The following is a 12298-nucleotide window of genomic DNA, read 5'->3' as shown; positions in this document are numbered from 1 at the left end:
AGATGTTGGTGTGAGGGAGAGATGTTGAGGTGAGATACAAGAGGGAGAGGAAATTTTTATATCCCTTGCAACGAGAGTGAGAGTGATTCACAGGCTCTGCCAAGAGAATTGCCTTGCCACTTGCGAGGTTCGTAGAATGCAAGTGTTGGACTAGCAAGGTACGGGCTGTCGGAGAGGGAATAATGGACGCATTGGGAGATCCATCGTCGGCGCGTGGGGGCATTACGAGCTCTATAGAGACTGCTGGGGCGCATTGTCCTCGAATGGGCTGTTCAGCTGGGCTTTGAAATGACGGTTGAACCGTTGGTCACCGTATGTCAAGATGCATCCGACATCCTCGACATCCTCGTGTAAGTGCAGGTCAGCGGAGGGATGCCATTCAGGTACTCATCGCACTCCAATGTCGATCACAGCCAGTCAAGTCACATTGCTCACACCTCACCAGTAAATAAAACGTCTCTACTCCGTATAAGGTAGCCTAAAGGATGACGATCAAAAAGACCCTCGAGTCCCTGTCGTTCATCGCGAGGCTTCTCTTGGCAATAAATGCCCATCAAGGTCCTCACCTTAAAAACTGGATCCCCTGGCCGACCCCACCAACGACCACTAATTATCGTACAGTATCCACTCCGACCGAGTCTGCAGTGCTCATCGGCCAAGAAAACGAACCAGGCAACTCTTATTTTTTAATTCTCGACAACGGGAATAAAAAGTCTGTAAAACGGGCTGGTAGGTATTTGTTGATGAGTAGGTATGCGCTGTTGTGACCAACCATAGCCTTGATAACCTCTTCATCCAACGTGAATGCACATCATTTCCTTCAAGCCCCTCCCTCTTCTACTGCACCGCACTTCACCATGAAGCCACATTTGGTAGCCCTCACCCTCCTGTTCGGACCGTTATGCACAGCTGCAGACGAGAACATCAAGGTAGACGCCTTGAAACAAAACAACCCCGATCTCGCCTCCATCCCCAACCTGGTCTGTCTCCTGCTATTCCTCCTCGTCGCTGCATACAAACTACGCAAGAGAATGCTCACCGCGACAACAACCACTTTCCCCCAGCTAACCCGTGAATCACAGTCCGGGTCTGTTGTCGCTTCACTCGAGCAGTTCTCATGTAACCCTGATACCCCTCGTCATGTCGAAGCCAAGAAGAAGCTGGACAAGAGCATGGCGATAGGATGGGGGGTTTGGAACGCTCAGCATCCAAGACATCGATTGCTTGATGCATTGTATGGGTACAGGAGGTACCATGAGCGTCAGAAAGCTGAAGTTGATCGCTTTGAGGGTCTCTATAAGCATGTTTCTCGAGCTCAAAGATCCGTGAGTCTGCCATGTTCACATGTGTATTCGAAGTCTAACATGAACAAAGTTACTAGAGCATCAAGTCAACTACTCCAAAAAGTTCACTCGCATAGACGCTCTTTTGAAGAAGAACCAAGAGCTCTGTGACGCTATAGTTCAAAATGCCATGGAATTCTATGGCATTAATGAAGAAGAGCTTCAAAGGCATATCAGTGCTGCTCAGTCTTCAGGGAGGCTTGCGGATAAGATTTCCGTATCTCAAGCTTTGAAGCATTATGTGCGAGACTGGACAGAAGAGGGAGAGTTTGAAAGGAAGGAAACTTTCGCTTGCCTCGTGAAAACGCTTCAAGGGTTGTTTCCTGTGAGGGACGATGAGAGTCCGGTAAAGGTTCTGGTTCCCGGATCCGGGCTGGGACGACTTGGACATGATATCGCGAGGCTTGGAGGTAAGATTCCCCTGAAATATACAGTAACTCAACACGATTGAGCCTGTTATTCGATGCGACGCTTCAGTGCTAACATCATTCAGGATTCGAGGTGACTGTGAATGAATGGTCCATGTATATGAACATCGCCTACCGTTTTATCGAAGCCAACCGCGCTCAAAACACCCACTCATTTCACCCCTTCATCGACGGCTGGTCCCACCACGCCACAGAATCCGACACGATTCGCGAACTCACCTTCCCAGATACATCCCTCAACTCAACATCCGTAGTCTTAACCGAAGGCGACTTCACCACAGTCTTCAATGACAAGACCCACTACTACGACATAATAGCAACATACTTCTTCATCGACACAGCCCGCAACTTGATGAGCTATCTCGACACTATCAAAAAGGTTCTGAAACCGGGTGGGCACTGGGTGAATCTTGGGCCGCTGCTTTATGGGACTGGACCGTTTGTCCAGTTGACGTTGGAGGAGATTGTGCAGGTTACTGAGGCGATGGGGTTTGAGTATCTTGATACAGATGAGAGCTGTGGACCGTTGACGTTTGAGGGGAGGACGCTTAGAAGTATGGAGGCTGTTTATGGGTTTAACAATAAGGCTTTGACGAAGAGTGCGTATAATGCGCAGTTTTGGGTGGCGAGGAGGTCGATGAAGCCATAGAGACTATTACAGAAATAGAATGGTAGAGTTCAGATTCCCCAACTGGTATAACAAGTAGGATCTATTTTGGACCATCGCTCTTCACATACGTTGAAGAAATGCCTGACTTTTCATGAAAGCCAAGTCGTGAAGCTTTTGTAATTGTTCATTCTGTGTTACTCTTCATGAGAAGTCTTCAGTTTATGTATTTCCAACCAGATATGTCGCCTCTTCGTATAACTAGTCAAGGAGAATCTGTTCAAGTCATCTCTTATGTTCCTATCTTAATAGGTTCTCGAAGACTTTGGAGATATAGCAATCCTCTTCTTTCCAACAGTAAGACTTGATGACTTGAGCCTTTTCTCGCCCGCATGAGGGATGTTGCCTTTCAGGATCACGCAAGAAACTATTGTCCTAGGATATACTTAACGAATAGCCAATCTGTCCACCGCCGATGAAGTACGGAGTAGTTACCTATCAATTCTCAACACTTATCATCAACGGCGATTCGATGTTCGTTTCGAATTTCCTACAAGGGGATAGCTTACCCCGCCCTGTACGCCAGGGCGAACGACATGCACTAACTCGAAATAGCATCTCGTTGGGATCTTGACGCGATAACGACGATTTGCTGATTGTGATGCTAGACTTCTTCATCAATTGCTTTCTCACACTCATCACAACCCCATTATAAGTTAACAAGACACTGCGACGTACTATTCTCTTTGAACAACAAGGCGCCACATCAGCGACTCAACCACGACGCACGTAGAGCACCGTGTCCCCGCCATACCCGGAACTCAACTCAATGCCCTCCGCAACGCCTCCGAAGTCGGACAAAGTAAAGAAGAGGCCCAAAGTAAGAGGTAACTATATCCATTATCCACAATAACTCAGCCAGTCAAGACTAACGTGATTGTCAGGATGCTATCAATGCTCCCGTCGGCGCATAGACTGTGATCGGAGAGAGCCAACATGTGGCAAATGTTCTGCCAAAGGCATCAAGTGTAGTGGACTAGGTCTACGATACCGCTTCAATGATGGCATCGCTGCCCGTGGAAAGTTTGTTGGGAAATCACTTCCTATCATTGATGGGGTAGAAGCCAATCCTACGGAAACGGCGTCTACGTCGGTCTTGAGTTGCAAGAGACAGAATGATCCTTTTCGTGCAAGTGGCTACGAGACTGTCGAGCAACACCCAGTTGAAATCGATACTGCAACTGAGGAAGAACACGAGATACAAGATTTGGTTGTCTCAAGTCATGAACCAATATCTATCGACTGGGGTCTAGATCACGTTGATCCAAGGTCAAGGTTCTGTCTCGGTTACTGCAAGTATCCATTCCCTATTCTTGGCACCATCTAACAGTCAATAGTCTCAAACAACATCGCCCAACTGATCGCAGTCATAAACATGGGCTTCAACGGCTATCGAGATCTCGTATTACCAAGAGCAGAGACGGACCCTCTGGTCAGAAAAGCAGTTCTTCTCGTCGTTGAACAACATCTCTCTTTGCAGAACGGCACTGCAATATCACTGGATCCAGCAGCTTATGGATCACTTGTAAGAGAACTAATCATGCGTTCTCACCAGTGTGCACCTCAAGATGATGATTCTGCACTCACTGCGTTGCTCCTACTACATATCCGGGAGATGATCAGCGGAAGCGATAACTTTAAACTTATCTATGGTTCGCTGCGAGTGGTTGTTAACGCACTTACGAAGAATGCGGGTGAAGGAACCTCTGATCTCAGAAGGTTTCTACAGATGCAGATACTGAGGTATGTTTTAAGAGTCTCGTTCGATAATAAGCTCTTTAACACGACTATAGGGTCTGTCTGTTTGGAGAATCTCTCTTCAACGAAACCAACGGCGTTCACTTTATCCAAGCTCAGCAACAAGCTTGTCTCGAATTCATAACATGGTGCGACCGTTTCCACCCAGAACTAAAAGACCTTCTCTCCCAACTCGCCTCCCTAACAACATGGGCCTGCGACATCTATGTTCAACGCGCCATCTTCAACCCCCCACCTTCCGAAACCGTACCCATGATCGAGAGATTCAAACAGTCACTCGGCCAAGTCGACGCTTACGTCGATATAGTGGGAAGACACCTTCTAGCTTGGCCGTATTTCATCGTGGCGGCTGAGAGCTCGACGCCAGATCATAGAGAGTTCTTTTTGAATAAGTTGGCCAAGTTGCATAATACGACTGGGTGCTGGAATCTGTTGAGGGCTATTGATCAGGTTAAGGAGATTTGGGCGTCGCAGTCTTCGATTCGATGGACGAGTTTGCTTGGTGGGCCGACGCAGGCTTTTATAATGTAATTAGTCGATGAATAGCTTTGTAATGCAATGGAATCATCTATGCTCCTAGGACAGAAGTAACCACTTTCTCCACCTTGTCAACTAGCAAATCGACCTCCTCCTTCGTGATTGTGAAAGGGGGTGAGACGATCACCATGTCTCCTCGAATACCATCGAGGCAACCTGTACTCGGAATGAGTGAAATGCCATGGTCGGCTCCTAGGCCAGCCTTGTGCAGCTTTCCAGCCACTTGTTCGCTCAGATCAAAAGGCTCCTTTGTCTCTTTATTCCGAACAAATTCCAACTGGCCACGGTTAGCGAAGCGTTTTTATAGTGATAGTTCAACTTACTCCCCAATACAGCCCTCGTCCACGGACATCTCCCACATTCTTGTGACCTCCGAGCCTCTCTTTAAGCTTATCGCCCAGTACTTTACCCATATTTTGCGCATTCTGCAGCATCTTATCTTCCTTCATAACAGTCTGCACAGCATACGCAGCTGCACATGCAACAGGATGACCTTGATAAGTTTGACTATGATAGAAAGCTCCTGATCCGTTAGCAAGAGTTTCTGCGACTTTCTCGCCGACAAGCAAGGCCCCCACGGGCATGTAGCCAGCTCCCAGTCCTTTAGCTACAGTCTGTAGATCTGGCACTACACCCTCCGGCTCCCAAGCATGCAGAGTGCCCGTTCTGCCCATTCCAGACATGACTTCATCCATAATCAAAAGAGCACCATGGCGATCGCATACTTCTTTGATAGCTTTGAAGTACCCAGGCACTGGAGGTGCACAGCCTAATGAGGTTCCAGATACCGTTTCAGCGATGAACGCACAAACAGTATCAGGGCCGACACGTTGGAATTCGTCATCTAGCTCTTTGGCTAGTCGTTGAACATATTGCTGCTCTGTCTCGTCTGCTTTCATCTCGCGATAAGGGTAGCATGGAGAAACATGAGAAACATTGGTTGCAAGAATGGGTTCGTACACGCCTCGTCGAGCTTTATGGCCTCCTACTGCCAAAGATCCAAGAGTATTTCCATGATAAGATTGTTTGCGTGCAATAAACTTCGTCCTGGATGGTTGCGGTGTTGGTAACTCTGTAAAGTACTGACGAGCGATTTTTAAAGCTGCCTCAACAGCTTCAGTACCTAGGATTCTTGTTAGAAACTGCCAAGTCATATAATCTTAGGGCAAATCGCACCCGAGCTAACAATGAAAACCTTAGACATAGCCCCATTTGTAGACTCAGTCAAGAAACTAGAAATCTTCTCTGCTGCCTCTGTCGTGAAGAATGGGCTGTAGCAGTATGCTACCTGATCCAGTTGAGCAGCAATGGCATCCTTGACTCGCGATTCATTGTGTCCGATAGATACAACAGCTGCACCTGAAGATGCATCAAGAATTCGATGACCTTGGTCTGTTTCCAACCAACATCCTTGACTTTTGACGATCCTTGGAGGCGGGCTGTTGATCTTGGCGTGAAGTGTTGAGACACCAGCACGGCTAAAGCTGAATACTGATGTCCTGCTGCGAAGGGCGGTCCTTGCAGTCGTGTAAACTATTTGCCGAGTCGGAAGCCTCATTGTCAATTTAAAAGTACAGAAGTTATGTGAATGAATTGGGAATATCAAGTTGGCGATATCGGCTGATATGTATAAGCCACTCTCCGCACTTAGCTATCGTGTTCAAGATAGCTACATCCCAAAGAGGAAACCAGAGTGAGGAGACGCATCCAATAACACCAAAGTTCATGATAACTACTGATAAATGACCTTAAAGCCGTTGCATGGCAGCATTGTCTCCATCGGCCTTCTGAATTTGGAATAGTAGTCTTTTGGCTTGGTGGAGGGTAGTCGAGGCTAGATACGGGGCCGGCAAAAGATACCGAATGCCGTGCCAACACTCCGCAGAACTGATATACAATGGGTATCTATTCATAAAGTTGGGAAGAGGGAAGTTCATATCCTTCAAGTCAGAATTTCCACTTTGGCTTGAAGGGCGAAGGAACGTCAACGATATATCTGGGATAATTCTGGAATACTGATCTTCAGAATGATATTACTGTTGACGTGATTATAGAAATTAGAGAAGTATTTGATGTATGATATGTTATATTTGATTTTATATCTTTAAAAGCTATATCCAATGCCAGTAGAATCTGTCGGACCTAAATCCTTTCCTAACTCTTAACAACCCTAAAGATAGGATACTCATCTCCAACCTCAAGAGGGATAATGTTGAAACTAGCATAAGAATCAATATTCTCAGGCTCCAATGCATTCAGAGCCAGCCCCGCGTTCTTCTGCCTCGTGCTGACTAGAAAGCTACCAGCCGGCAAAGTAAGCTGTCGCTTCTTGGCTTCAGTTGTGACAGTAGCAAGTACAGCTCCCTCGTAGTACGAACTGCTGAGCTCCGAAGATGTAACATTCAGTGCTTCAACTGTACCGCTCCAGGGCTTATCAAGAGTCTCGACTTCAAGACCAGAAACTTCGAGACGCTTGACGATATCGGCCCAAGCAACGGGGATAAGGTAGGATTCTGGTCGAGAGCGAGTTAGGTTCGCAGTTGTTGGTGTAGTAGACGCAAATTGAACAGGAACTTTGACGATTGAGCCGTTTGTGTAGTCAATCATCTGGAACATTCGCGTGCTGTACTTTGTCGAGTCGGTGATGACAATGGGCTCCTTGGACTTGATGAAATCCTTGATACCGCTCTCAACGGTCTTGAAGACTTTCTGGGCGTTGTTGGAAGCGGTTTCGATGATGGAGCTAGCCATGGTCAAACCAGCAGCAGTTCGGCGTTGGAATTCTTGGTCTGCTAGGCCGATTCCTCGCATCTCGATCAGGAATGTGATGGATTGAGTGAGACCCATTGCATTACGGCCAATCTTGGCATCAGAGCCAGCTTCATCGAACCTATGGCAAGTCAGTTGACAGGAACCTAAAGCCAAATCATAAGACTTACTTGGGCACGTAATCAGGATCAGTGCTGGTTCTACCAGTGACATATGGCTCCCATCTCAACCCAGCCTTGACCATAGCATCACCAATGTTCTTGGCAAACAGCTTCTCAGAGAGTTCTCGAATATTCTTGTTGATATTCAGGTTCTTCGCAGCCGAGAACAAGCCATCAGAAGCTTGAACGTAGTTACCGTATCGACTTGATGAGCCATACTCGTGCATATCAATCGCAACATGTGGAGCAAACTCGTTGAAAAGCTGCTTGATATCACGGGTCTGCTGACGTGCAAGTTTAGTATGATCGCGGTTAGGATCGAAATTCGTGGCGAGCACGCGCTGGAAGTAGTAGACGCCGTCAGGGTTATACCGAGGCAAAATGACAATATCAAGGTTCTTAAGAATTTTGGAGGCCCATTTGGGATCTTTATCGAATTTGCCGAGGAGGGCGAGGAGGGATTGGTCACCGGCTGGCTCATTGCCGTGTACAGCGCCTTGAACCCAAACTCGAACCTTGTCTGAAGTCTTTGGACCCTTTGAAGACGAGAGTTTGACAAACGGGAATGATCTTAGTTCCTCAGATGTGAAGTTTGCGGTTTGGTAGGTCATATAGTCATTCTTTGCAGCAATGCTTTCCATATAAGCCTCTGTACATCGTCAGCGTGGGTTCATCTTAGTGCTCTGATATATGCATACCCATATCTTCGTGAGAGGTCGGCCCTTGGGTTCCGTTCTTAAAACCTGCTTGTCGACTCTCAGGGTTGAGGAAGGCCGGAGAATACAGATCGATGTCGACATCCTTGAAATTCGCTGCTACCAAGGGAATATCTTTCCGGACGGTAACGTGGTTGTAACCATATTGAAAGGCATTGACAACAGATGCAGCCGTAAGGCCAACCAAGATTGTTTGTCCCAACATTTTGGAGATCAAAAAGTTAGATACCTCTAGAGAAAGTTGATCGACGAGGGAAATACGTGCTTTTATAGCCTGCAAGGTCCTAAAGAGGTAGCTCATTACGTACGGCTCTACTTCTTGCTTCCGCGCTCAATTTCCCCTCAGGATCAAAAGATCGTCAGGCATCAGAGAACTAGCATAAGTTTAAGCATGACTTCGGGGGAAATCAACAGGAAAACGATGTCTTGGCACGGAAGAGATTAGCTTAATACGGAAGCTGGCAAGACTTGAGTTGGGGATAGTGGGGTCATGTAACATCAATGTTGTTGACTTTGAGAGGGGTTGGACCTTGACCATTGTGCGACATATACTTTGGCAATGCAGGAATTGGTATGGAAATATTTTGAGCGATTTAAAAATGCATATATCTTGACATTCTCGTGACTTTGAACTGGAGATCATGTCGAAAGTTGGGTTGAAATCGCCCCGTTAGACAAAGATCCCCAACCTCGGCGATATCGTGATCGACAAGATAAGGAATACTAGGTAGACAACCCGGCAGTCATGTAAGGTTTCTACACGTCCTCGTGAGTTGGCATAGCCGAGATTATCCACAATATGGTACTGGCATAAAAGATAGGCATTTATCAGGGTCTAAAAACTATCATGTCAAGCATTTGACGTACCTTACCTGACAGGAATAACTCTCGTATCTGTGTATCAAGTGGACGAAAAAGTCCGTAGTTCTCAACAGACTACCACGCGATCGACTATACCTCAAATATCTAGCTGTAATGATAGTCGAGAGGTACAATAATGTTGCCAGTGAAATATGACTTGATAGCCGTAATATTTTTATTGTATGGATGTCTGTCGCCCAGTGGACGCGTTATAACCTTCTGAGGTACAGATAAATAGACTACAAGGTACAGATGAGATACTCACTTATACAGACAATGTATCCAAGTCTCATAGTGTCCTCCTTAGGGAGCTCGTTGTGCTTCATAAAGCGCTTCCTCGATCAATTCATTGAGACTGAATAAAGCTGAGAGGCAAGAAAACCTAGGAATAAATTGTGAGCAGACTTAGGGGAACTTTGCATGAACTTAGACTTTTAGTGCAGTTATTTTATTATCTTAGTTTTAGGCCAGGAGTTGTGTTGCGTCTTGAGGTCAAGTCATCAAACTCAATAAACGTGGCTCGAGAACACCTAAATCCGGCTCATGTCCTGCCAGGCCAATGAGAGACTCTAATTTTGGTGGCTTGGCTCTACCAACACTGCCGAACTTGGAGAGCGCTGACGCCAAATGCCATCGCTGCACCGCGTCTTCCGACAAGTATAAGCGCCTTATACAAACAAAATGCTCGTTCCTCACACGGATCCTGCTTCGAAGCCGAAGCCTTATAAGAGAATCATATTTTACCATCAGACGCAATACAAAGACAATAAATACATCTCGCTTCAGCCTACAATTCTCCCAGCCACCGGAGTTACCCACGTCATTGTCGCGGCCATCCATCTCAACACGCCTGAGCGCATCACCCTCAACGATGACCTGTATGATGCAGACAAGTTCATTCCTCTGTGGGATGAAGTCCGTCAACTTCAAGCAGCCGGTGTAAAAGTTCTTGGCATGCTCGGAGGCGCAGCTCAAGGCTCATACACCAAAATGGACGGATCGCTGGAGGGTTTTCACAGATGGTATCAACCGTTGCGCAAGATGATCGCGTGGGCGGGTTTAGACGGACTAGACCTCGATATTGAAGAGGCCATGTCGCTTGGAGGCGTTATCCGCCTGATTGATCACCTCAAGACAGACTTTGGCCAATCCTTCCTCATCACACTCGCGCCCGTCGCACCAGCTCTGCTTAATAGGCAGAATCTCGGAGGCTTCAACATGGAAGAGCTCGAAAAGGGACTTGGCTCGCGAATCGCATGGTACAACACGCAATTCTACTGCGGCTGGGGTGACATGAGCAAAACGCACGACTACGACACGATAATCGCGCGCGGCTGGCCACAGGAAAAGGTCGTCATCGGATTGGTTACAAACCCTGCTAATTGCTCCGGTCACGTAAAAGAAGCAAAGCTGCGCGCGTGTCTCAGAGAGTTGGTGAGCAGGTACCCGAGGATCGGAGGAGTAATGGGCTGGGAGTATTACAACAGTGTCACGGAAGCTAGTCCTCAGATCGGTGAGCCATGGAAGTGGGCCGAGATGATCAATGACATGTTGAATGGTGCATAGACCGAAGGAGAAAATGGTCCTAGCGAGTGATCAGATCGAGGGAGAGAAGCAAAAAAAAAAAAAATATGAGGATCATGATGGGGACTTGTCATCTTGATATATCTATGACGACAACCGTGCGCCACGTCGATCAAGGGCACGCGACCGTTTCTACAAAACCCCAGATTTTCGTTAATTCTAGATCTCGTATTATTTTCAATCTGAAGCTAGGTACCAATTTTATTCATTTGCTGCCAAGAATTCTCATATCTATCTCTCACAATGGGCGCTGACGACGATGAGAAGCATATGCAAGGGCACAAGCATGAATTCGCCCATGATAACCATGATGATTGGGAAACTCAACCTCCCTACACGAGACCCGATGAAGCTACTGAGAAGCGAGAGAACTTTGAAAAGAAAGTTCATGGCTCGTGCCACTGCGGTAGAGTGCAGTATTGGCTCAACAGCGACAAGCCTCTTGCGTCCAAGTACTGCCACTGCATAGACTGCAAGAAGATCCACGGTACTCCACTCAACGGTACACTATACGAGCTGTGGCTAATTAGTTTCAGGTGCTCCTTTCCAGTGGGCGGCTATCTTCAAAAAGACAGACCTCTCTTTTGAGAACGGTGTGAAGAACCTTCGCTTCTACAAGACTTCGACTAAGAAAAATGAGCATGTTCTTCCCTGCAAGGTCGGCTGTGCCGAGTGCGGAAGCTGGATCATGGATGAGGGACGAAACATGGTCCTTTTGTTCCCTACGCTCTTGAACCTGGACACGCCACAGTTGCGGGAGAACTTCCAGCCACAGTAAGTTATGTGGTCAAAGATGAGTGATGATATCAGCTAACGAAGTCGAGGTGCCACATCTTCTACACTCAAAGAGTGGTTGACATTCCTGATGGAAAGGACAAGTGGACGAAGCTCGATAAGGACAGCGAGCTTATGGAGGACGTTGAAGAAGTCGATGACGTTGCTAGGAAGCGGCGGCGTTGAGGGTGAGATATTGGACCGGTGCGGAGATGAAGATGAAGCGTTATGTATTATGAAATCACAACTAAAAGTGAGCCAACCAATGGAATTGCCTATGTTTCCTCCAATTTGTCGAATCACTCTGTCGAGTCTGAGCCCCAAACTGTGCTCGTTGTATCCGTATTCCCCTTCAAGCTCAGTGAGCCGAGTTCCCGAGCGAGATCACCTTCATTGCCATGTACTTCATTGGCCTTTGGATCTTCGCAAACCTACTCATTCTCGGGTATATATGGTGAGTTCTCCAATTTATCCACGATTTTATGATAAACTAGGCCGATGTCTGTCTTCTTCATTCCCAGAACATCAACAAATAGTGTCTGAAGCTCTGGGAAGGATTTAGATGCGTTTTTGGGGCAGTCGAGCTTTGGTACCCAGATACAATCACCAAGAGAGTACCTTTCTGTATCATCCTCAGATAGAACGATACACTGATTCGCTTTGAAATATTCCCTGCGCTCTGATTAACCAATGATACTTT

At 46.9% G+C, this 12298-nt stretch overlaps 6 protein-coding genes across 6 annotated transcripts; 4 read left to right on the top strand and 2 right to left on the bottom strand.

The window, feature by feature from the left end:
* Positions 1 to 857: 857 nt before the first annotated feature.
* J7337_007253 (uncharacterized protein) lies at positions 858 to 2420 on the top strand (the record flags this gene model as incomplete). Its single annotated transcript, XM_044824905.1, has 3 exons — positions 858 to 1325; positions 1375 to 1753; positions 1837 to 2420. 3 exons carry the CDS (start codon positions 858 to 860, stop codon positions 2418 to 2420), a joined length of 1431 nt encoding a protein of 476 aa, XP_044680562.1.
* Positions 2421 to 3813: 1393 nt separating this feature from the next.
* On the top strand, positions 3814 to 4727 carry J7337_007252 (uncharacterized protein; the record flags this gene model as incomplete). Its single annotated transcript, XM_044824904.1, has 2 exons — positions 3814 to 4181; positions 4232 to 4727. The coding sequence occupies 2 exons, from the start codon at positions 3814 to 3816 to the stop codon at positions 4725 to 4727; spliced, it is 864 nt and encodes a 287-aa protein (XP_044680561.1).
* Positions 4728 to 4764: 37 nt separating this feature from the next.
* On the bottom strand, positions 4765 to 6291 carry J7337_007251 (uncharacterized protein; the record flags this gene model as incomplete). Its single annotated transcript, XM_044824903.1, has 3 exons — positions 4765 to 5010; positions 5057 to 5856; positions 5910 to 6291. 3 exons carry the CDS (start codon positions 6289 to 6291, stop codon positions 4765 to 4767), a joined length of 1428 nt encoding a protein of 475 aa, XP_044680560.1.
* Positions 6292 to 6887: 596 nt separating this feature from the next.
* Positions 6888 to 8584, bottom strand: J7337_007250 (uncharacterized protein; the record flags this gene model as incomplete). Its single annotated transcript, XM_044824902.1, has 3 exons — positions 6888 to 7623; positions 7673 to 8312; positions 8362 to 8584. 3 exons carry the CDS (start codon positions 8582 to 8584, stop codon positions 6888 to 6890), a joined length of 1599 nt encoding a protein of 532 aa, XP_044680559.1.
* Positions 8585 to 9921: 1337 nt separating this feature from the next.
* On the top strand, positions 9922 to 10806 carry J7337_007249 (uncharacterized protein; the record flags this gene model as incomplete). The annotated part of the gene is made up of 1 exon (XM_044824901.1): positions 9922 to 10806. The coding sequence occupies one exon, from the start codon at positions 9922 to 9924 to the stop codon at positions 10804 to 10806; it is 885 nt and encodes a 294-aa protein (XP_044680558.1).
* A 261-nt stretch (positions 10807 to 11067) lies between these two features.
* J7337_007248 (uncharacterized protein) lies at positions 11068 to 11784 on the top strand (the record flags this gene model as incomplete). Its single annotated transcript, XM_044824900.1, has 3 exons — positions 11068 to 11326; positions 11361 to 11598; positions 11673 to 11784. 3 exons carry the CDS (start codon positions 11068 to 11070, stop codon positions 11782 to 11784), a joined length of 609 nt encoding a protein of 202 aa, XP_044680557.1.
* Between the last annotated feature and the right edge of the window lie 514 nt (positions 11785 to 12298).

The sequence above is a fragment of the Fusarium musae genome, chromosome 5 (assembly GCF_019915245.1).
Source record: "Fusarium musae strain F31 chromosome 5, whole genome shotgun sequence".
Taxonomy (NCBI): Eukaryota; Fungi; Ascomycota; class Sordariomycetes; order Hypocreales; family Nectriaceae; genus Fusarium; species Fusarium musae.
The sequence above is the reverse complement of the archived record's forward strand: the minus strand, read 5'-3'. Positions and strand labels throughout refer to the sequence as shown.